Source organism: Citrus sinensis, chromosome 8, assembly GCF_022201045.2.
Source record: "Citrus sinensis cultivar Valencia sweet orange chromosome 8, DVS_A1.0, whole genome shotgun sequence".
Taxonomy (NCBI): Eukaryota; Viridiplantae; Streptophyta; class Magnoliopsida; order Sapindales; family Rutaceae; genus Citrus; species Citrus sinensis.
The window spans coordinates 11,695,618-11,720,457 of record NC_068563.1 but is presented as its reverse complement, the minus strand read 5'-3'; the positions used below and the strand labels follow the sequence as shown (position 1 = coordinate 11,720,457).

Below are 24,840 nucleotides of genomic sequence, written 5' to 3'. Positions count from 1 at the left end.
AAGCATTCTCAATTGTGTGGTTCCCTATACTACATGAGATAGTGGGGGAGCCTGGGTCTTTGCATTTTAAAGGAATTTTATGTTGGAGTATAGAACTAACGTTTTCTGTTAAAAACGCCTTCTTTTGAACATGCATATTTCTCTTTTTAGTACAAAGGTCTTTAAGAAACTTGGCATAAGATGGAACTTGCTTTATAGCATCAAGTAAAGGGATGTTAACACTTACCTGTTTGAAGATTTCGAGAATCTCACCTGTAGATTTTCCCTTTTTTCCTTTCGCTAACCTCTGAGGAAATGGAGCTTTCGGAACATATTCTCGTGGGTTAGTTTCTTCTTTCTCCTCCGGTGATGATTCCTCAACATTCACAGGTACAATTTGATTTTCTTTTGTCACCGGCATCTCCACTTTGTTGTCGACTTCTTTTCCTTTTCGCAAGGTCATTACTGTTTTGACTTCTCCATGCTGCTGTGGTGAACTGGTACTCGCTTCATGCACTCCTTTAGGATTAGGCACTGGTTGACTTGGAAATTTTCCTTTCTCAACAGTCATTGCCAAGGTCTGAACTGAAGAAGCGAGTTGTCCCACCATCTTCTCGAGGCTTGAAACTGATTGAGCTTGTGAGTTGAAGCCCGCTCTCAATTCATTTCGTAGTCCATCAATGGTGCGGTTCTGTTGCTCAATCGTGGAGTGAGTAACATTCCTAAAATTCTGGAATGCATCCTCCCATGGTCTAGGTTGAGAGTGGTTCTGGTTCTGATTGAATGGTCTAAATGGGGGCTGAGAGGCTTGAGGATTTTGAGGAATTTGTTGCATTGGTGGAGCTGGAGCTGCTGGTCCATTCTGTTGGAATCCTTGAGACCATGAAAAATTGGGGTGGTCTCTCCATCCAGGATTATATGTGTTGGAGTATGGGTTGTAATTCGATGGTTTTCTCATTACACCTATGGCATTGGCTTGATCTGAGTATGAGTCATGGTCATGTGGCTCTGTTGATTTAGCAGTCGATAATGATGCTATTTGTCGAGAGAGACCTTCAATTATCGCTTTGACTTCTTTAATTTCTGAACTTGATTCGCCAATTTGAACCTCATTCACTCCTTTAATTCTTCTAGTAGTCCTGAGTGATCGACTCCGTTGTTGGGAATTATCCGCTTGTCGCTGGAAGAATTCCCAAATCTCTGATGCACTTTTTGACATTAGCTCTCCTCCACTTGTTGCCATTAGCCATTCTTGCACATTTGGTAGTAATCCCTCCAAAAAGTATTGGCATTGATGCCATTTCTCGTACCCATGATGTGGACACTTCAAGAGTAGCCCATTGAATCGCTCCCATGTTTCGAAAAATTGCTCGTCCTCTCTCTGGGTAAACTCCGAGATTTCCCTGCGAATAGCGTTGGTTTTATGCACTGGGAAATATTTATTCAAAAATTTCGTTACCATTTGTTCCCATGATGAAATGCTATTAGCAGGTAAAGTATTTAACCATGAACGAGCTCTATCTTTTAAAGAAAATGGGAATAGTCTAAGTTTAACATCATCATCTGAAAAATTCTCATATTTGAATGTTTGACAAATGGCATGAAAATCATTCAAATGATTATATGGATCCTCATTTTCTAGGCCATAAAATGTAGGGAGACAATTTAACACACTAGGTTTTAATTCAAAACTCCTAGCAGCTACATTTGGGTATCTTATGCATGACGTGCTCAAATTAGCTAAGGGACTAAAATAGTCCTTAAATGGCCTCTCCTGTGGTGCTTGTAAATCCATTTTATTTTTAACGTGTTTGTGTGTGCGAAGTGTTTTTTCTAATTCAAGGTCTATAGGTTCAAGATTAGGTAATAATGACCTACGACCATGCATGCAAATAAATAAAATAAAAATAAAGATGCAAACAAAACAAAAAATAAAGATGGGAACAAAACAAATAAAAATAAAGAAGAGTGAGAAATTACGATACTAACCTTATTGCGCTATTACAACCTTTCTATAAAATTACACAAAAATAAATACGTGAAAGAAATTAACTAAAAATTAAATTAATAAGATAAACAAAAAAAAATTACAAAGAAAAATAAATGGAAAATTAAATTACAGAATTTTAAAGAAGAGAAAAAGAAAAGAAATACTAACCTTTAAATGTAGATTCACTTTTTTTTTCTTTTTTTTTTTAATTTAATAAAAAAATACAAGAAAACAAATAAAAGAAATTATTCAAAAAAAAAATTAATTCTATGAATTAAAATTACTTACCTCCCCGGCAACGGCGCCAAAAACTTGTTGTGCAAATTTTAATGTACTCGCAAGCGCACGAATCTATTGTAGTATAGACTAATGGTGACGAGTGTCGATCCCACGAGGAGGTGGATTTTAATTGTGTAGAATTAATTTTGTAAATGGGTTGTTGGATTTATGGTGGAAATGATTTGGTATATGCTAAAACTTAAATTAAAATGGCGAGAATAAATTCTAAAATTGGAATTGCAATGGCGAGAATAAATTGAAGATAATTCTATTGAAATGACGTACTTGGGTATCTGGATCCGTATCAACATGCATCATGGGCTAAATAATCCGTATTAATGCCAATTAAATCATGAGGGGGGAATCCACACCTCATGAACCACGCTCTAATCAATATGGTGCTAAGGGCTTATCGTGCCAAATAATAATAACCTTATACTAGAGAGCCGGTGTAACCAAGGCGGTACTAGACAAGATTAGTATTATTTGTCGACGAGAAGTCAAAACATCCACAAAAACTAGAGGGGAAGAGAAAGTAAATTTACCAAATTAAGCCCATGACACATGTTGAGACTTCACCTTCAACCCAAGCTTGAAAGAAAATTAGCCACTCATAATTGAACTAGGGGCAAAATGGAAATTTATTAAAATACGAAGAAAATACAAGATGGAGAGGGAATTACAGAAAATGGATCCCAAAAATGGATTCAGAGATATCAAATTAGGGGGGGGAGGCCCCCTTTTTATAGATACATGGAGTAAATCATGGCCATTGGATTAAAAACAGTTTGGACGCTCAGGATTGCGCCACGTCATCAGTCAACAGTCCACGGTTTGACCACGCGGATGAACAGTAACACGGTTTGACCCGACTTTGAACAGTAACGCGGTTTGACCCGGATGAACAGTAACGCGGTTTGGTTGAAAATAATCCTGTGTGATGCATGCACCGTACACGAGATTTTTCGTCCACTGATATGCTGCCACGTCACCATCAACAGTACATAAGAATTTTAGCCCAACAGGATCGTGACACCTCATCAGTCAATGCCACATCATCGGTCAATGCCACGTCATCGATCCGTCTATGTGAACAGTGTCGTGAACAGTAACGTAGACAGTACCGTATACGTGAATAGTACCGTACATGTGAATAGTGTCATTTTTCCTTTTATGCTCCTCCTAAGGTTTTCGACCGTCCTGAGTTCAAAAGTGATGTCCGTTTTGCCGTCTGATCTCTCCTTTATTGTGAAATGACTATAATGCCCCTAAAATACATAAAATACTTAATTAAAATAAAACACATGTAATTAAATCACAAGAAAGTTAAATATATAAAAGTAAGGGTTGTTAGTAAGACTTAAAATGTAAAATGACGGTTTTCTCCTTTATAAATATGCATTTTCTAATACTCAACATCCATCACCAATCCCACTTCCAACACCACCACTGGCTTGTATGATGTTTTCATCCACTTCTTCAGACTATTCTTCCTCTTTCCTCCTTTAGACACCCACACCGATTCCCAACGAAATGTTGTGTCCAAACCCTTTGTCCCTTCACTAATTATCTCATCTGGCCACCTAGAACCTCCCAAACCTTTTGAATCAGTCCTCAACTGGCAAACCCAAAATGCCAGAGCACAGAATGATACTTTGTTGAATATCAACTCCAAAGTTGAGAACATCAGTTTACGAACTGAACAACTTGAGACAAAAGTTGACTCCATCTCTGCACAGATGCAGCAGATCCACCAAAATCTCCAGTCCCGAGTTACCCAACTCGATTCTGAGTTACGAGCTATGCTTGCCCAGCGCTATTATGGCCCGGAATTTGACCAAAAGGAAAGGAAAATCAGACGCTTAAAAGCTGAACTTGCTCAGATTGAATCTGAAAAACAAAGACCTACCCTTTTTACCACGTCACCGCCTATCCCTTCCATAGGTCCAACTTATCATCCCTTTGCCTCTATGCTTTCACCCATCAGACAGTATGATCCTTCCAAGTTATTCAGCATGAACCATACTCTTTTCAGAGACAATCCCTTACCACCACCACCTAAGCCTAAACCAAAGCCTAAACCACAACCACGACCCGTTACATTTCATCAGTCATCTATTACCATCCCTGGCCAACACTCTCCTGGTCATACTCCGGCATCGCCACCGGTACCTCCTCCACCAACTGAATCCCAACCACCATCTCAATCCAAAGATAAACAACCAATGCACCAGTTTAGTGCCTATACAGTCGCCCACTCTTCTACTACAGATGACCCAACTTCCGATTTAAATCTAGCTGTCTCTGATAGCCATACTGAGACTGACACAGAATCCTCAGTATCCACTAGTGATTCTGAAAAGTCCTATGCTGATATCACCAGAATCTTGATGGCCCAACCTGATCAACCTCCTCAAGGCCAAACTTCCCATACAGAACCATATGTTGATATTCCCTCAGAAGTTGAAGAAGAAATGCCTGAATCCTCTGCCACAAACCAACCCCCTCCAGCTCAAGCCCATACCAGTTCACCTAGTCAAAAATCTTCAAATGGCCCATGGTTCACATTTGATGATCTTCCATCTCATAAATGGCGTGATCGCCTTAATGAAATGTTTGCCTGGATTGACCTTCAAATACTACGTCCAGGAGCCACAACTCAATCAGTCCTTAGAGAGTTTGCTACTCGTTTTACGGGTGCCCTAAGAGATTGGTTTGATTCTTTAGGCAACTACAGACAATTGCAGTTTGTTCAATTACCAGAAGTCTCAAGTGCCCGTGCAGTTATCCATGATCAATTCCTTGGAGACCCCTCTGCAGTCTTTGAAGCTGCATGACGAGACTATCTCAACATGAAATGTTGTTCCCTTAATGCTAAGGATCTTGACTTCCATTACAAGTGGATGTCTTTGCTATTTTATAAGCTTAATGGATTCAATGAACCGACATTAAAGCATGTCTTTCTAGCCTCTCTTCCAGATGAACTCCAACCCGACATCCAGCGACAACTCACAGCATCCAATCTTTCCCTTGACAACATCTCCCTTGGCAAAATCTTCCAGCTTGCCAAAACTTGTCTCGATAAACTCTGCGAGCAGAAACAGTTTTTCAAAGAACTGTTGAAAGACAAAGAACCATTTCGGAGTGCTTGCAAAAAGCCTTATTTGCAGATCAAATGCAAAAAGAAAAAGGATTGTGATTGTAGTCCTAAAAAGAAAAGGCATTTTAAGAAATTTAGAAATCCAGAATTTTCATCCAGACCTCGCCGATCCAGAAAGCCTTACAGATTCTTCCGAAAGAAGTCATCTTCTTCCAGAGACTTTAAACGGAGAAAATCAAGTAGATGTTTCATCTGCAGGAAAAAAGGTCATTATGCTAAAGAATGTCCCAACAAGCGAGAAAAATCTATTCGGTTAGTTGAGCATCTTCAAGCAACTACAGATTACTCTCCAGAAAAGGATGAACTGGAATTCTATTTCTCTGAACAAGATGAACCCAATGATGAAACAGTGTTCGCACTGCAGAACTCCTCTGATGATTCAGACAGTGATCAGTCCCAACTCATTTTCCACCAACAGTTACTGTCCCTTGACACTACTATTCCTATACCATCCATCAAACTCCAAATCTTGCCCTCAAAGTTTCAAAGGCCCATTCCAGCAATTGGTCTCATCGACACTGGTGCCCGACGCAGCATGTTAAACCCACATCTTCTTCCACCAGAATACTGGACAGACTATGAAGAACATTTCAAAACTGTCAATGGAAAACTCTTCACCACCACTTTGATTACCAAAAAACCCATTGGTATCCAAATCTTCCCAAATTGTGTCATTTGGACCAAAGTTATCGGTTCAACCCTTCCTAATAAGGATCTCTTGTTAGGTTTTGACATCCTTCACCAGATCAAACACCTCCAAATCCTTCCCAATGGAATTCTAGTCAAGTCCATGTTCAAGCCTTTCACAGACATTCTAAAACTCTACAATCTGTCTGAAACCCCTCAACCCTACCAAGATATTTCCCACAAGCTTTTGAGCTTCTGTCCAGAGTCCCATTCTGAGTTCACCCATCCAACCCCATTGTGGAAAAATAAGTCTTTCTTCATTAGGTTACCTTTCAAACTCAATGAAGACATTAACCCAACCAAAGCTACTCACCCAGGAATGAGTCCTTCTGATTTACTCCTAGCCCAACAAGAATGTTCCCAACTGTTAGCCCAAGGTCTTATTGAGCCCACAAATTCTCAATGGGCTTGCCAAGCCTTTTATATTGAAAAGCATTCTAAAATTGTCAGAGGCAAGAAACGCCTAGTTATTGACTATCAGCCATTAAACATGTTTCTACAAGATGACAAGTTTCCCTTGCCCCATAGACAAAGCATGTTTACTTTTCTAAAAAAATGCCCAAATCTTTTCAAAATTCGATTTAAAATCAGGTTTCTGGCAATTAGGCATTGAACCCTCTGAGCGTTACAAAACTGCCTTTTGTATTCCAAATGTCCATTTCCAATGGACCGTCCTACCCTTTGGCCTCAAAATTGCCCCATCCATTTTCCAAAAATCCATGGTCAACATCTTTCAGCCTATTCTGCATCATGCATTAATTTATAGTGATGATATTTTGCTTTTTTCAGGATCACATGATGAACATCGTCAGCTGTTAACTCAATTCTATGATATTGTCCAAAGTAATGGAATTATGTTATCGGCCAAGAAAAGCATCATTGCTACCGACAATATTGAATTCCTTGGTATGATCATAAAAGATGGCCATTATCAGCCAGGAAAACACATTGCCCAAGAATTGCTTCATTTTCCAGATCAGCAACTTTCCAAAAAGCAAGTTCAACAGTTTCTCGGCATCATCAATTACATCAAAGACTTCATCTCACATGTAGATCACTACACTCATCACCTTTCAGCTTTATTGAAAAAGAAACCCCTAGAATGGAATGCTGACCACACAAATGCTGTCACTACTCTCAAGCAAATTGCGCAAAATCCGCCTCCTTTAAAGTTGATCACTGATGGAAAGCACATATTGCAGACAGACGCAAGTGATGACTCATGGGGTGCCATCCTCCTTGAGGAGATCAATGGAAAAGACCACTTTATCGCTTACGCTAGTGGACAATTTTCTGACACACAGAAGCACTACCATAGTGTGTTCAAAGAAATCTTAGCGGTAAAGAATGGCATCAAAAAATTTGAGTATCATCTGATTGGACACCATTTTCTCATCCGTATGGACAGTTCAGCCTTCCCCAATATTCTCAATTTCAAAGATAAAATTGTTCCTGAAAAAATGTTACTCAGATTAAAAGATTGGTTTTCCAAATATGACTTTTCGATCAAGCATATAAAGGGATCCCAGAACCTCATCCCTGATATGCTATCCAGACTCTCCAAACCAGAAAAACCTCTCACCCTGTTTTCCACTACATACCACTTTCCGATCATCTCCATGGCTACATCATTACCCCCAGAAGCTCTCCAAAACCTTTTTCCCAAAATCCAACCGTGACACTGACCCCGATGAAACCGAAAGCTCATCCGAAGACGATTACATGAATCTCCGCTCTCCAAAAAGTTGTTTGTCTTGTTGCTTTCAATAAAGTAGTTTGTCTTATTGTAATAATTATGTTTTACTTTATGGTTTTGTCTTGGCTTGCCTTACGCTTAGGCTTTTGCCAGTTGTAAAAGTCTTTGTAAGCATGTTTTATCTTTTGTCCATTTGTCCAAGTCTTGATCGGTGGGCTTAGCTTTCTAAAAAGGTGTGCTACAGGTCATGATCACTTGAGAAGTCATGATCAATGTTGTCGTATCTTTATCTTTTGCTTTTGAAAAAGATAGGGGTCCTGTCCTATCTTCTCTGAGAATTCTCCTATATAAAGGATTCTCCCCTTGCTTGTAAGATATAGAATATAGAAGTTTGAAGCAATAAACTCTCGTGTGTTTTATCACTATGAATCTGTAAACCTCTCTCCTCTCTCTGCAAATGAAGCTCTCTAGAGAAAGAAAAAGAATAAAGAATTAAATTTGTTCATTTTGAAACCTAAGGAAGTATGCTCTGCACTTGCCTTCTAGTAAGGATCCTGTGCATCAGAAAACTTTTGATCGTTTTCTTATCTAGTTTGGTACCCTGTTTTAGACTAAAAGAAAGTCTGTTTTGGGTTGTATAACCCGAGATGAAAAATGTTTTAAAGGTTTTTCTGATTCCCCATTTGAGTATATCGACGGGAAACCGACGACGTAAATTCCAGAGGTGATCCTGAATAGGCACTAGTCTGGTCTGCACTGTTGGATAACAAGTCACGATTTACTCAATGTATCTATAAAAAGGGGGCTCTCCCCCCTAATTTGATAGCTCTTAATCCATTTTTGGACTCCATTTTCTGTAATTCCTTCTCCATCTTGTATTTTATACATATTTTAATAAATTCCCATTTTACCCCTAGTTCAATTATGAGTAGCTAATTTTCTTTCAAGCTTGGGTTGAAGGTGAAATCTCAACATGTGTCATGGGCTTTATTTGGTAAATTTAATTTCTCTTCCCCTCTAATTTTTGTGGATGATTTGACTTTTTGTTGACAAATAATAATAATCTTGCTTAGATACCGCCTTGGTTTCACCGACTCCTTAGTACAAGGTTATTATTATTTGGCACGATAAGCCCTTAGCACCATATTGATTAGAGTGTAGTTCATGAGGTGTGGATTCCCCCCTCATTATTTAATTGGCATTAATAAGGAATATTTAGCCCATGGTGCATGTTGATACGGATCCGGATACCTAAGTGCTTCATTTCAATAGATTTATCTTCAATTTATTCTCGCCATTTTAATTTAAGTTTTAGAATATTCCAAATCAATTTCATCAGAAATCCAACCACCCATTTACAAAATTAATTCTACACACAATTAAAATCCACCTCCTCGTGGGATCGACACTCGTCACCATTAGTCTATTCTACAATAGATCCGTGCGCTTGCGAGTTCAATAAAATTTGCACAACAAGTTTTTGGCGCCATTGCCGGAGAGGTAAGTAATTTTAATTCATAGAATTAATTTTTGTGAATAATTTCTTTTAATTATTTTCTTGTATTTTTTTATTAAAAAAAGAAAAAAAAAGTGAATCTGCATTTAGAGGTAATAATTTCTTTTCTTTCTCTATTCTTTACAATTCTGCAATTTAATTTTTAAGTTATTTTTCTTTGTAATTTTTGTTTATCTTATTAATTTAATTTTTAGTTAATGTATTTCACGAATTTTTTTTAGTGTGTTTTTATAGAAAGATTTTAATAGCGTAATAAGGTTAGTACCATAATTTCTCCTTCTTGTTTATTTTTATTAATTTTGTTCCCATTTATTTTTGTGTTCTTTGCATGCATGGTCGTAGGTCATTATTACCTAATCTTGAACCTATAAATCTTGAACTAGAAAAAACACTTCGCACACACAAGCACGTTAAAAATAAATTTGAAATAGATTTGCAACAACAACAAGCACCATAGGAGAGGCCATTTAAGGACTATTTCAGTCCCTTAGCTAATTTGAGCACATCATGCATAAGATACCCAAATGTAGTTGCTAGGAGTTTTGAACTAAAACCTAGTGTGTTAAATTGTCTCCCAACATTCTATGGCCTAGAAAATGAGGACCCATATAATCATTTGAATGATTTTCATGCTGTTTGTCAAACATTTAGATATGAGAATTTTTCAGATGATGATGTTAAACTTAGACTATTTCCATTTTCTTTAAAGGATAGAGCTCATTCATGGCTCAATACATTACCTGCCAATAGCATCACATCATGGGAACAAATGGTAACTAAGTTTTTGAATAAATATTTCCCAGTGCGTAAAACTAATGTTATTCACAGGGAAATTTCAGAGTTTACCCAGAGAGAAGACGAGCAGTTTTTCGAAACATGGGAGCGATTCAATGGGCTACTCTTGAAGTGTCCACATCATGGGTATGAGAAATGGCACCAATGCCAATACTTTTTGGAGGGATTATTGCCGAATGTGCAAGAATGACTAATGGCAACAAGTGGAGGAGAGCTAATGTCAAAAAGTGCATCAGAGATTTGGGAATTCTTCCAGCGACAAGCGGATAATTCCCAACAACGGAGTCGATCACTCAGGAATACTAAAAGAATTAAAGGAGTGAATGAAGTTCACATTGGCGAGTCAACTTTGGGAATCAAAGAAGTCAAGGAGATGGTTGAAAGTCTCTCTTGACAAATAGCATCGTTATCGACTGCTAAATCAACAGAACCACATGACCCTGACTCATATCCAGATCAAGCCAATGCCATAGGTGTAATGAGAAAGCCATCAAATTACAACCCATACTCCAACACATATAGCCCTGGATGGAGAGACCACCCCAATTTTTCATGGTCTCAAGGATTCCAACAGAATGGACCAGCAGCTCCAGCTCCACCAATGCAACAAATTCCTCAAGTTCCTCAAGCCTCTCAGCCACCATTTAGACCATACAATCAGAACCAGAACTACTCTCAACCCAGACCATGGGAGGATTCATTCCAGAATCTCAAGAATCTTACTCACTCCACGATTGAGCAATAGAATCGCACCATTGATGGACTACGAAATGAGTTGAGAGCAGGCTTCAACTCACAAGCCCAATCAGTTTCAAGCCTCGAGAAGATGGTGGGACAACTTGCTTCTTCAGTTCAGACCTTGGCAATAACTGTTGAGAAAGGTAAATTTCCAAGTCAACTAGTGCCTAATCCTAAAGGAGTACATGAAGCAAGTACCAGTTTATTACAGCAGCATGGAGAGGTCAAAGCAGTCATGACCTTGCGAAAAGGAAAAGAAGTCAACAACAAAGTGGAGATGCCGGTGACAAAAGAAAATCAAATTGTACCTGTGAATGTTGAGGACTCACCATCGGAAGAGAAAGAAGAAACCAAGCCACGAGAATATGTTCCCAAGGCTCCATTTCCACAGAGGCTAGCTAAAGGAAAGAAGGGAAATCCACATGTGAGATTCTTGAAATCTTCAAACAGGTAAGTGTTATCATCCCTTTAGTTGATGCTATTAAACAAGTTCCATCTTATGCCAAGTTTCTTAAAGACCTTTGTACTAAAAAGAGAAACATTCATGTTCGAAAAAAGTCATTTTTAACAGAAAACGTTAGTTCTATACTCCAACACAAAATTCCTTTAAAATGCAAAAACCCAGGCTCCCCCACTATCTCATGTAGCATAGGGAACCACACAATTGAGAATGCTTTGTTGGATTTAGGAGCTAGTGTAAATTTGTTGCCTTACTCTGTATTCATGAAACTTAGACTGGGAGAATTACACCCAACTCCAGTGGTGTTACAACTTGCAGATCGGTCCACGAAAATACCTCGTGGCATTGTAGAGGACATGCTTATCCAGGTAGACAAGTTTTATTTTCCTGTTGATTTCATTGTAATTGACACTCAACCAATACAGGATTCAAGGAAGCACATCCCCATTATTCTAGGCCGACCTTTCTTGGTAACTGCGGATGCTCACATTCAATGCAGGACTGGAAATATGCAGTTGTCCTTCGGCAACATGACTATGGAGCTAAACATCTTCAACATTGCCAAACAACCTCACAATGCAGATGATGAAATTATTGATGTGGATTTAATAGAAGCATTAGTTGATCAACATAACGTCTTTGTGAGGCAAGTGCAAGTCCCCTTAAACTCTCGAGTTATTAATGCCTTCTATGACTTAGCTACTGCTGTTGAGTGTGAATATACAAAATTTGCTGAGAAAATGACGATAAAGAAATAAGGGGAGGTTTTTAAAACCTTGACTGTTCTGGGTAGTGAATGGATTAATAAAGAGGGGCGAGTGGTTAGTAGGATGGATTTAAAACCTATTGCCAAGGTTTGGATAAAGTTCTTAAAAGCTATATTAATGCCAACCACTCACACTATCATGGTTTTCCAAGATAAACGTGTACTTCTTTATGCTATAGTCAAGGGTTAGCCAAAGATGTAGGTAAGATCATTGAGAAAGAAATTAGAGAGTGTGCAATGAAAAAATAAAAATTTGCTACATTGCTATTCCTGTCTTTTAGCATGGGAATTTGTGAGGTCTTGGGAGTGCAATTTAAGGAAAGTGATGAAAGAATTAAGAATGAAAAGGCCATTACAGTGCAACCGTAGAACGGCTTGCTACAACTACAGAACAATCTACAGGGATTGAGAATATGCTTTAGGAACTCAGTGAAGCCGTGAAGGCATGTGTCCAAGCGCAAATGGAAGAAAATCAAAGATTTTGGACTTACTTACGACATCTGGAAGCACAAAAGCACTAATTTGCCGAGTACATGAAGAGTAAAGATGCATATTTTCCTGAGTCATTACTGTAGCAGTTTAATTTTAAAAAGAGCTAAAGAAGCTGCTCTAGTAAAAGGGAGTGAAGATGTAGAGGCTAAAAGAGAGTCTGGGGATGAATAGTAGCCAAAGCAAAGGGAAACAGAAGATACTGAGGCAGCAGAGGAGTCCAAAGGTGAAGAGTGCGAAACAAAGAAAGAGAAAGAGAAAGCACAAAAGAGAAGGAAATGGAGGCGAAACCTCCAATGGTGACTCCCACAAGCAAAAGAAAAAAGAAACTTTTGGTAGAAGAAGAGTCAGAGTCAAAGTAGGAAGAGGATATTGAGGCAGCCATAGAGGAAGCCATTAGTAGAGTTGTTAGGATAGAAGAAGCAAGAAACAAATTGAGAGACCTTATTGCAAGTATCATTGTTGTGGAACCAACAACAACTCATACACAAGTTGTTGCCCAATAAAATCCTTAGTCCCAGCTCTTAGGGCTTCCAACAAAATAAAAATGGCATGACCTTCTGGAGGTGTTACAGCACCGGTAAAGCCAGAACACAAGAAAACAAAACAAACTCAGCCCAAAACTACTGAACCTACTAGAACCCCTCCAATTAGTTGAACTCAGAGCCGAAAAAAGAAACAACCAGTAGTTGTATCAGTAGGTTCTCCTAAAGAACGTTTGCGAAGTGGATCTAAGAAGAAGTGAACATTTTCAGCAAGTGCTGCAGTAGAACATCCAACACAAGGGAGTATCCCCTACCTGCCCAATTTGATTTTCACATTTTTAAAAATTTTCTTTTCTTTTCTTTATTTCATGTTGTTTATTTTTCTATTATAGTAAGATCAACGCAACATCTTTGTGAGGCAAGTGCAAGTCTCTTCAACTCTCGAGTTATTAATGCCTTCTATGATTTATGTACTGTTGTTGAGTGTGAAAATACAAAATTTACTAAGAACATGACGGTAAAAAAATGGGGGACTGTTCTGGGTAGTGAATGGATGAATGAGGAGGGCCGAGTGGTTAGTAGGATAAATTTGAAACCTATTGCCAAGGTTTGGGTAAAGTTCTTGAAATCTAGATTAATGCGTACCATGGTTTCCTAAGATAAACTCGTACTCCTTTATGTTATAGTCAAGGGTTGAGCCATAAATGTAGGCAAGATCATTGAGAAAGAAATTAGAGTGTGCAATGAAAAAACAAAAAATTACTGTATTGTTATTCCTTTCTTTTATCACGGGAATTTGTGAGGTCTTAGGAGTGCAATTTGAGGAAAGTGATAAAAGAATGAATAATGAAGACAATTGAGAGGATTGCTGGAGAATCTACAGCTGTAGCAACCCCAGACCAACTTGCTACAGCTAAGACAGAACAAGCTACAAGGATTGATAATATGCTTTAGTAACTCAGTGAAGCCGTGAAGGTATGTGTCCAAACATAAATGGAAGAAAATTAGAGATTTTAGACTTACTTACAGCATCTTTAAGCACAAAGCACCAGTTCGCCCTGTATATAAAGAGTAAATATACAGATTTCCTGAGTTATTGCTGCAGTATTTTAATTTTAGAAGAGCTGAGGAAGTTACTCTAGCAGAAGGGAGTAAAGATGCAGAGGTTGAAGGAGAGTCCAAGGAAAAATAACAACCAAAACAAAGGGAAACAGAAGATGTTGAGGCAGCAGAGGAGTCTGAAGATGGAAAATGGGAAACAGAGGAAGAGCAAGAAGAAGAGGTGGAAAGAGAGAAAAAGCCTTGAACAAAGAAAATCCAAAAAAAAAAAACAAAGATTAAGAGAGATTTGAGAGCTGCAACAAATGATTCAAGGAGGAAATAGTGGAGACATAAAAAAGACCAAGCGAAACTAAATTCTTCTTCGTATTTTCTTGTTTTTATTTGTTTATGGGAATGTATTTGATGGCTAAATCTATTTTTGATTTTGTTCTATCACAAATCATGAACTAAATTTTATTATGGCTGAGTGATAAACAAGTTTAATGAATGTTTGACTAATATACATGTGTTGCTCGTGATTTGTTACAACATTTTGACTTAATTTTACTTTTTTCAATTCCTTATTTTGGTTGACTACGCATTTAGTGGATACTGTTAGCATTTATGTATCCATAATGTTGATTTTGATGATAACAAGACATTTAGGGAGAGTAATTTGTGCAATCATTCTTTAAATACAGGCAAGGTTTGTAAACATAAAAAATGGGGAGCTTGTTAGCATTTATGTATCAATAATGTTGATTTTGATGATAATAAACAAAATTAAGAATGATTAATTTTTTAGAAGCTCAAATTACTTTTTATACATTTTAAATGTTTTTCAAAATAAAGCATTCATGGCCTTGGAATTTAAAGTCATATTCTTCCTACCCAACTCACTTAAAGCATTCTTCCTAATGAATGAACCATCACAAACCATTTCCCATATTTCATAGTCTAAGGCTTGTAAAAAGACTCTCATCTTAGTTTTCCAATAAGAATAGTCATTACCATCAAAGAATGGAGGTCTAGTGGTAGATTGGTTTTCCATGAAGGTTGAGCTAATTTGGGTTGCTATGAATCTTTAACTCTAGACGGTTAAGTCTACACAAGAGCACCCCGCTCTGATACCAAATGAAATACTATCTAAACAACCCAAGAGGGGGGTGAATTGGGATTTTAAAACTTAAGTTAAACAAAACACATAACAATTCAATCTATTCCCTTAATGAAATAAAAAAATTTAATAAAGCATAATAATAAAAGATAAGGGAAGAGAGAACAAACACAATGATTTTTACGTGGTTCGCCAATCCCCGCCTACATTCATGCCTCCAAGCTCATCGGGCTTCAGGATTTCACTAAGCAAGCCTCCAAGGCTTCAAATACTTACAATTGACTTTCAAGGTGTCAATGGACCTTCTCAACAAGAGATTATCCTCAATCTCTTAACCCAAGTGTATCCCAACACTTACAATCTCTTAACTTGATTTTACAAAAAGGATTACAAATAAATTTCTCTCACACAATGTGTTTGATCACAAATGAAAGCCCAATGTGTGAATGAATGAGATTAATACAAGGATTTAAAATTCAATGAAAGTTGTATACTCAATATTTTGTTCAATGATAATCGTCGGAATTGTTTTTGTTTGAATTTGATTGAGCTTATTTATAGTTGGACCTGAAATATATAGCCGTTGTTGACTTTCTGCTCATTGTCGAATCACCGTTAACTAGATGTGGGATCGCCGTTTTGACTTTGATCAAGTTACCGTTGGACAAAATTTCAAATTGTTGGATCGCCATTTTCAAGATGTCGGATCGCCGTTAGTGTCCAGAGGCTAAACTTTAATTATGTTCAATGTCGGCTAGCCATTATCAAGATGTCGGTTAGCTGTTTGCTACAGTGATTGCTACAGTGAACTATTTTTCATAATTATACTTTTATCCCAAAACTTTATAAAATTATTTTGTGGCCCAAAACTATATGAAACTTTTCACATAAGTCCTTCTCCAGAATTCCAACCAATACTTGTTGATTTCAAAGTTCTCAAAACTCTTTCAATTATACCATAAATTTGAAAAACAACCAATTTCATAAAATCATTTTTCCATTAAATAAAAAACCTTTATAATGTGAAAATAATGATTTATTTAAAATGTATAAAAAGTAATTTGATCTTCTAAAAACTTAATCATTCTTAATTTTATTTATTATAATCAAAATCAACATTATGGGTACATAAATGCTAACAATCTCCCATTTTTTATGATGACAAACCTTGCATGTATTTAAAGAATGATTGTACAAATTGCTGCCCCTGAATGTTTTGTTATCATCAAAATCAACGTTATGAATACATAAATGCTAACAATCTCCTCATTTTTTATGATGACAAACCTTGCATATATTTAAAGAATGATTGCACAAATTGCTCCCCCTAAATGTAAGCTCTCCTTACAATTTGAGCTTAAAAGATTAATCATTTTTAATCTTGTTTGTTATCATCAAAATCAACTTTATGGAAACATATTTGTTAAAAATTTCCCCATTTTTTATGATGACAAACCTTTCATGTATTCAAAGAATGATTCCACAAATTGCTTCCCTTAAATGTAAGCTTCTCTTATAATTTAGCTAAATTAACAAATTTAAATACATGTATTCTTCTCCCCCTTCATCATCCAAAAGAAAATTTAGTGGAAAAGAAGAAGAGTAGCAAATTTGTTACCCATGTTGTCAGAGTAGAAATTTCAATAGAATCTCCCTCTAACAACAAGTATCACTTCAAATACAAGTTTAATAATATTACTCTCAAATTATTATAAATCATGATACAAGCCAACTCCATATACAAATCATCACACAATCCATCAACCATAAAAAGATCATGAACCATCATTCTATCAATTACCAAATTAGCAACTCATAACATAAAATCATCATATAAAACAACCATGTAATTAAATCATCATCATATCTCAAATTCATCATAATCACATATCAATCATCAAAACAATACTCAAAGTGCATATTATTCTCCTCCTTTTGATAACATCGAAATGATATATTACTTTGTCTCCCCCTTTGGACAACAAAAAAGTTCAAAATGCATATTATCCAAAATCATATTATATGTTTCCCCTAAATATATGGCCAATTTAAAATTTTAACCAAAATGATTTTATCCAAAAACATATTATATTTATCTCCCCCTTCATCGTAGAAAAGAAAAGATAGATATATGCAATCGAAACATAATCATTAAAAATAATTCGATGAAGATATTACCCATTTTGTGCACATAAAAATTTCGACAGAGTTTTCCCTTAAAAATGAACAAATCCTCAAATACAAAAAATGGTTAAAAACACTTCCATATAAGCTTAAATAATTCTAACAAATCAACAACTCCATCAATTCATCAAGCAACGCACATATAATCATCAATCATCAAAATCATCAAGAAATCAAATCATCCCAAGTTCATACCGAATTTTTGAAAATTGCTCTTCGCAAAGAAGTTTTGATTTGTTTACCAAATTGGCATGCATATTATCAACTATCTAAGCTCCATAATTACTAATCACATTTTAGAAATCAAGACAACTAAACTCATCAAAGATCTAATGTGACATTTCAATATAACTTAAAAAATCTTATATGCTTAAAATTCTTGAAATATATGTATTTTTCCCCTTTTCGATATCATCTAAAACAAATAATGCATATTCAACAATACATCAATAAAGTACAAAAAAATACATCCATTCACCAATCATAAATTGCATAAGATCAAAGCTTCATCAAATACAATGTAATCATCAAGGCATATTCTTTATCATCAAAACTTAAGTAAAGCATAAGTACATAATGACAATATATAGATCATCAAAATCAACATAGCTATTAAGAAAAGCCATCATTATAAGTAAAAAACAAGTGATCAAATCCATTATTACAAATGCTCACATAGGCCAATTTAATGAAATGATGATATAATACAATAAATGACATATGATACATAAGTGATGAACAAATAAGGAAGATGAATAAATGACATGAAACATGATGATAGACAATTAAAAAAAATGAAATCAAATATCATACAATCATCAAAATTAAACAAAGGCATCATGATTACACACATTAATAATTCAATTATGTAAACATATGAGCATGCTTTCGCAAATTCAATCTATTATCGATCCATCATGATCAACTCAACATAATCAATAGGCAAGATAATCTTATCCACATCATGCTAATGCACTTAATGTTATGATGAAATATGAAATACTTACTAAGATTAAAAGACCACCACTTATAATTAATAAGGCAATAATTGTTACCAAAACAATTAAATTATCTTGTCTCATCATTTTCACTTAAACAATGATCAAGTGATTATTCTCATAAGCTTTCATCAAGGAACTCTCCATCATTCGTTGATTGTGGTACCTATAAAAAAAACATTCACGTTGTGCCCTTTGGTACCCAAATACTCTTGGGTCCTTGAGTTTTAGATTTGATTCCTTTTGGAACCCAAATACATTTGACTCCATAATATACATTTCTCTTAACTGGATATATAAAACTCATATGACCATTCTGATTGCAATAATGACATACAATTTGATCTTTAATGGTGGTACTCTTTACAAAGTAATTCTTATAATACTTTTTTTTTTCAAATTAGGCTTCTAGCCAATAACTCCTTTGTCAAATACACATTTTTGTAAATTAAGCAAGTTATCTAACATCTTTTGCCCATTTATAAATTTTTGGACAATCTCATTTAACTTATTGCTCTTCTTCTTAAGCACTTCATTTTCTTTCATTAATTCATCAACATGTGATTTCTCATGCTTATATGAAGTACTTTGTTTACATTTAAATGATGCAATCCTATCATGTAACATTTCATTATCTAATTCCAATTCTTTGATCTTTTCATTTAGTGAAACATCGCATTTTTGCAGGGAATCTTTTTCATTTTTCAAGTCATCTACATGTGATTCTAAATGCTTATGCGAAGTGTTAGGTTTCTCATTTGATTATGCAACTCTATCATGCAATGTTTAATTTTCTAATTCTAGGCATGTAATCTTTGCACTTAGAGAATCATTTTTATTTGTGAGCTCCACCGTTTTCTTTTTAAGACATGCATTCTTTTTACCAATTTTTATCCACTCATCATGTGATTCTTTAAAAGCATCATGTAATTCATCATAGGTAGAAAGATTACTTACCTCATCAAGTTCATCATCCGATTCATCTCCAATTGCTATAAGTGCCAAATTTGACATTTCATAAGATTCCTCCTCGTTTGTAGTCTCCTCATACACAACTTCAAGTTTTCTCCAAATTTCATAAGCATTAGAATAATTTGAAACTCTATGAAATTCCTTTTTATCTAAGACAAAATAAAGCATTCATAACCTTAGAATTTAAAGACATATTCTTCCTATCAGACTCACTTAAAGCATTCTTCCTAATGAATGAACCATCACAAACTATTTCTCATATTTCATAGTCTAAAGCTTGTAAAAAGACTCTCATCCTAGTTTTCCAAAAAGGATAGTCATTACCATCAAAGAATGGAGGTCTAGTGGTAGATTAGCCTTCCATGAAGGTTGAGTTAATTTGGGTTATTATGGATCTTTAACTCTAGATGGTTAAGTCTACACAAGAACACATCGCTCTGATACCAAATGAAATACTATCTAAGCAACCTAAGAAGGGGGTGAATTAGGATTTTAAAACTTAAGTTAACCAAAACACATAACAATTCAATCTATTCCCTTCATGAAATAAAATAAATAAATTTAATAAAGCATAATAATAAAAGATAAGGGAATAGAGAACAAACACAATGATTTTTACGTGGTTCACCAATCCCCGCCTATGTCCACGCCTCCAAGCTCACCGGGCTTGAGGATTTCACCAAGGAAGCTCCAAGGCTTCAAATGCTTACAATTGACTTCCAAGGTGTCAATGGACCTTCACAACAAGAGATTATCCCCAATCTCTTAACCCAAGTGTATCCCAACACTTACAATCTCTTTACTTGATTTTACAAAAAGGATTACAAATGAATTTCTCTCACACAATGTGTTTGATCACAAATAAAATCTCAATGTGTGAATGAATGAGATGTATACAAGGATTTAAAGCTCAATGAAAGTTGTATGCTCAATATTTTGCTCAATGATAATCGTTTGAATTATTTCTGTTTGAATTTGATTAAGCTTAACTATAGTTGGAGCTGAAATATAGTCGTTGTTGACTTTCTGCTCACTGTCGGATCGCCGTTAACTAGATGTCAAATCGCCATTTTGACTTTGAGCAAGTTACTGTTGGACAAAATTTCAAATTGTCGGATTGTTGTTTTCAAGATGTCAAATCAATGTTAGTGTCCAAAGGCTAAGCTTCAATACTGTTCGATGTCGGCTAGTCATTTGCTATAGTGATTGGTACAGTGAACCATTTTCCATAATTATAGTTTTGCCCCAAAACTTTATAGAATTATACTGTGGCCCAAAGCTATATGAAACTTTTCACATAAGTCCTTCTCCAGAATTCCAAGCAATACTTGTTGATTTCAAAGTTCTCAAAACTCTTTCAATTATACCATAAACTTGAAAAAAAACCAATTTCATAAAATCATTTTTCCATTAAATATAAAACCTTTATAATGTGAAAATAATGATTTATTTAAAATGTATAAAAAGTAATTTGAGCTTCTAAAAACTTAATCATTCTTAATTTTGTTTATTATCATCAAAATCAACATTATGGATACATAAATGCTAACAAATACTAGCTAAGAAAAAGTCTAAAAAATGTCTGATTTAGTGGAGCAAATTAAGACAAAATATAGTTTTAAATCGGGTTTCCCATGTTGAGTTAGTCTCGATTTGAATATGACCATGCTTGATCTAAACTTTTTGAAGAACTAAACATAGGGATTCATCTTGTAGGGTAACTGGAACCTAACATGTATATTGCTATATCTCGTGCTAACGTAACAACTAGTCATTGTTATGTTGCATTTAGATATAAGATCTCCAACAGGCGACAACTAAGGATGCATAAGGGATTTTGCCAAGTACTGTAGTAGATGTTGTAGCAACAAAATCTTAATTGGCAAAGTAGTCAATACCATTAAGTGAATTTGATCATTCAACTCATCTATTCCCATTGAGTTTGACCTTGTGTTTGGCTTGAGAATTTTCCTTATTGAATTTTGTTATGTGCTTTATTTTTATTTATTTAGTTTATTTATTTCATCACTTATTTTATATTAATTTAAACTGAAATTGCAGTATTAAAGTTACGGTAGCAAATCCTATAACATCAATCCCTGTGGAGACGATCTGAATACTCATCGGTATATTACTTGTTGTGTACACTTGCACATTGACACCCATAGCAATAAGCATACAACACATCAACCATTAACTACAGAGAAGGCCATGTGTAGGAGGCAAGGGGCAAAAGGGTGGTTGATTGCTCTTTTACTTCCTTTGCATAACTATGGCACCATCTTGGGACCACAAGAGTAATCTCCAAAATGCCAATCAACAATTACTATGTGTTTAGAATTATGAAAAGACCCTCAAGCACACTCCACAAATGGTAAGCAACTTTCATCACTGAAAAATATTGCTATCATCTTCTTATTTAAAGTTTTCACATAGTATATTCATTATTTTTCATAGCTTCAAGGTCTATTATTGACTTTGAAGCAACCTCTTATTACTCAAAATCTAGCTTAAGTATCAGAGTGGGACCAGCTCCAGCTGCAGCTTCAAGTTGGCCACCTCCAGATCTACCTCTAACGTCCATAGTTGTGCTATTTTGTAGGATATGTGCAGCTAGAGTTTGGTGGTCTTCATTTTGGTTTTTCATCACTTCTTTCTCTCTTTATCATCAAACACTTGACCCACATAGCTAACCTCCCCATCTTGTGATTGAACACCTCCAAACATAACAAGACAAACTCTCTCACTCTTACTCACCTTTTAAGCCACACTCTTATTGATTTATTTGGAATCATCCAAAGTCCCACTAAAGCAATTGGAGATGTCTTATTGGGGGGCGCAATAAAAAGCTACGTAATGGTTGCCAAGTTATTTTGTTTTGTGTTTGGTACAAGATGGAAGAAAGTCTTGCTATCACTAAGCAAGATGATGATTATAGAATAATCCAACCACTAAGCACACGAAGAAGATAATAAAAATAGACAAGGGAAAGCCTATAAAATCCTCAACTAGTATTCATTATAGTGAGGATTTTATCACTAAGAGGCACTTTGATGAGTTCGCCGATAAGATTTGTCGTGCTATTAGCTTGCAAGTTCAAAACCTAGAAAGTGGTTCAAGCAAACAAACCACCACACAAGCCTTGGGTGGTAAACGTATCGTCTAACACCAATAGGTTTCTGAACTAAACAAACAACTCAACCTTACCACAACAAGATCAAAAGCCCACCTCGTTTGCTCTAAAGATGAAAAATCCACTACCAATAGTAGATCCAATGATAGTGGGGGCAGAAAGTGTGCTATAATGGTTGAAGATTTGCGGGGTAAGTTGAACGCTAGGAGATCTTCTCATGATAGGGAGGATTCCTCTTACAACCAGCGGATACCTTAAGAAATCCTTGACAAGATGTCTTTACTAGAGGAACAAGTAAGAAAACTCTCCTAGAAGGATAGCGTCAATGCTAGTGATTAAGCACTGATCGTGTATCAATCACCTTTCACCATGGAAATTCGCTAAGCACTTCCCCAACTAACTTTAATATGCCTCAAATTTCTTAACATAGGGTTACCTTCAACTCCCACTAAGTAAGCTGAGTTATGCCGAGGTCAAATGCCCATAAAAAAAGTTAGGAAAAACGCCAGGTGTTGTATGTTCACTCGTACTTTCACGAATCTAGCCAAATCCTAGTTTCAGTTCCTTAAGTTAGGAACTATAGCTAGCATTGATCAATTACTCTCCGAGTTCATCCATAAGTTCTGCTATGCTTATTGTCAGAGAAGCCCTCCTTGAAGTTGGCTTTCATGAAGCAAGGCGAGATAGGATCACTAGTTCTTTTGTCAACCTTTTTTTCTAAGAAGTCCTCTAAATTGGAGCCTTTGGTTATAAAAATACATTCGCTCACTTTACAAAGAATCTTCGAAAAAGGAAGTTGTGAAGGTCCGTTCAAAAAGCCGAACCATTAACATATGCGGTGGTTAGAGCAAGGGCTCAAAAATAGATCGAATATAAAGACAAATATTGACTAAATCTCTAAGAGGACAACCCTAATGCAATAAAGATTAAGGATTAACCTAATAAATAAGAGGCAAACTCCTGTAGGGTACCTCTAGTGCGCCTACCCTAGTAGCCCGGCAACGGGGTGGAGGATTCCACCTTCAACATATCTTAAAATTTCTGTGTACCCTTGGGTAAAGAGTCCTGAGAGAGAGGAACCACTGGAGAAGTCACGGTACGACTCTTACCACCCTCTTAACAAGTATTTAGAATAGATTTTCTATTAGATTAGTGATAGTGGTCTCTTGAGGCCTCCCCGAATAATAAATAAATACCCTAATATGAAGAGAAGTTTAAAGTATTGCGAGGTCCACTAAGTCTTTAGGTATAGTACCATTGAATGCTTTCAATTGCCAAAAGAGATAGAGGTCTTGATTATCATGGGTACTTGAAAGAGTTTGTTGCTGGAATCAGAGATCATAGAAAGACTATAAAAAAAAAAAGCTAAGGGGAAAGAACCTCGGGAGGGAAGCCCTAAAGAGGAAGAGCCTTACGGTCCCAAGAAAGGTACTTACATAGGAATAATAGCGAGAGGTTCCACTCTTGCTAGTAGTTCTAAAAGGTCAATCAAAACCTATAGAAGGAATATTGTCGTTAGTAAGGAAGTTAATAGACCAACTGGAGCTCACCTCCCCCAATTACACACATAATTCTGATTATCTTTACTAAGCAAGATATAGAAAATGTTATCTATCCACATAATGACGCTTTGGTTATCACCTTGAAAGTTGTTGCAGATAGGGTAGCTCGAACACTGATTGATACGTGGAGTTCAATAGATATCATCTTCAAGCATGCATTGGATCAATTCACTCTCGAGCCTATTCTGGTAATTTCTAATCACACTCCTTTAGTTGGTTTGCTGGTGAAATTGTTATTTCGAAAGGGATAGTTACCCTGCCTATTTTTTTTTTTGAGAATAAAGTAGATCTTTCATTTAAAAGAAGCCATCAAACAAGCACAAAACATCGGCTGGGAATTCATCTCGCCAGATGACAGAACCTGAGCTTTTTAAAGCTCTTTTGGCTAGAGAGTGAGCACTAGTATTACATTGTCTTGGTACATGCTGGAAATCTATCGATTGGAAGTCTTGCCTGCTGCTTTGAATTTCTGCTATCGTCCACCATATCTCTGTTTTGTTGCTAACTTTGTTGTTGGCTAAGTCAGCCACCATGCTGCAATCAGTTTCGACAATCACATTTGTGAAGCTAGCTTTGCTTGCCACCTCCATTCCCCATTGGACAGCTTTGGCTTCTGCTATTGAGACATCTCCTTGAAAATTAATGCTTTTCACAGCTGTAACTACCACTTGGCCTTGCGAGTTTCTGATCACAGCCCCTAAGCCTGCCATTTGACTCTCTGCATGCACCATCGCATCAACATTGATTTTCAGCTTGGAACTAGGTGGTGGATTCCATCTTTGCGCCTCCTTTT

General features: G+C 36.2%; 1 protein-coding gene and 2 non-coding genes across 3 annotated transcripts; 1 reads left to right on the top strand and 2 right to left on the bottom strand.

The window, feature by feature from the left end:
* The first annotated feature begins 1,286 nt into the window (after positions 1-1,286).
* On the top strand, positions 1,287-1,390 carry LOC127899555 (small nucleolar RNA R71). Its single transcript, XR_008051433.1, has one exon. It is a non-coding gene; the product is annotated as a small nucleolar RNA R71 (small nucleolar RNA).
* Positions 1,391-10,127: 8,737 nt separating this feature from the next.
* On the bottom strand, positions 10,128-10,231 carry LOC127899516 (small nucleolar RNA R71). Its single transcript, XR_008051393.1, has one exon. It is a non-coding gene; the product is annotated as a small nucleolar RNA R71 (small nucleolar RNA).
* Positions 10,232-24,343: 14,112 nt separating this feature from the next.
* Positions 24,344-24,778, bottom strand: LOC127899313 (uncharacterized). Its single transcript, XM_052432662.1, has one exon. The coding sequence runs from the start codon at positions 24,776-24,778 to the stop codon at positions 24,344-24,346; it is 435 nt and encodes a 144-aa protein (XP_052288622.1).
* Between the last annotated feature and the right edge of the window lie 62 nt (positions 24,779-24,840).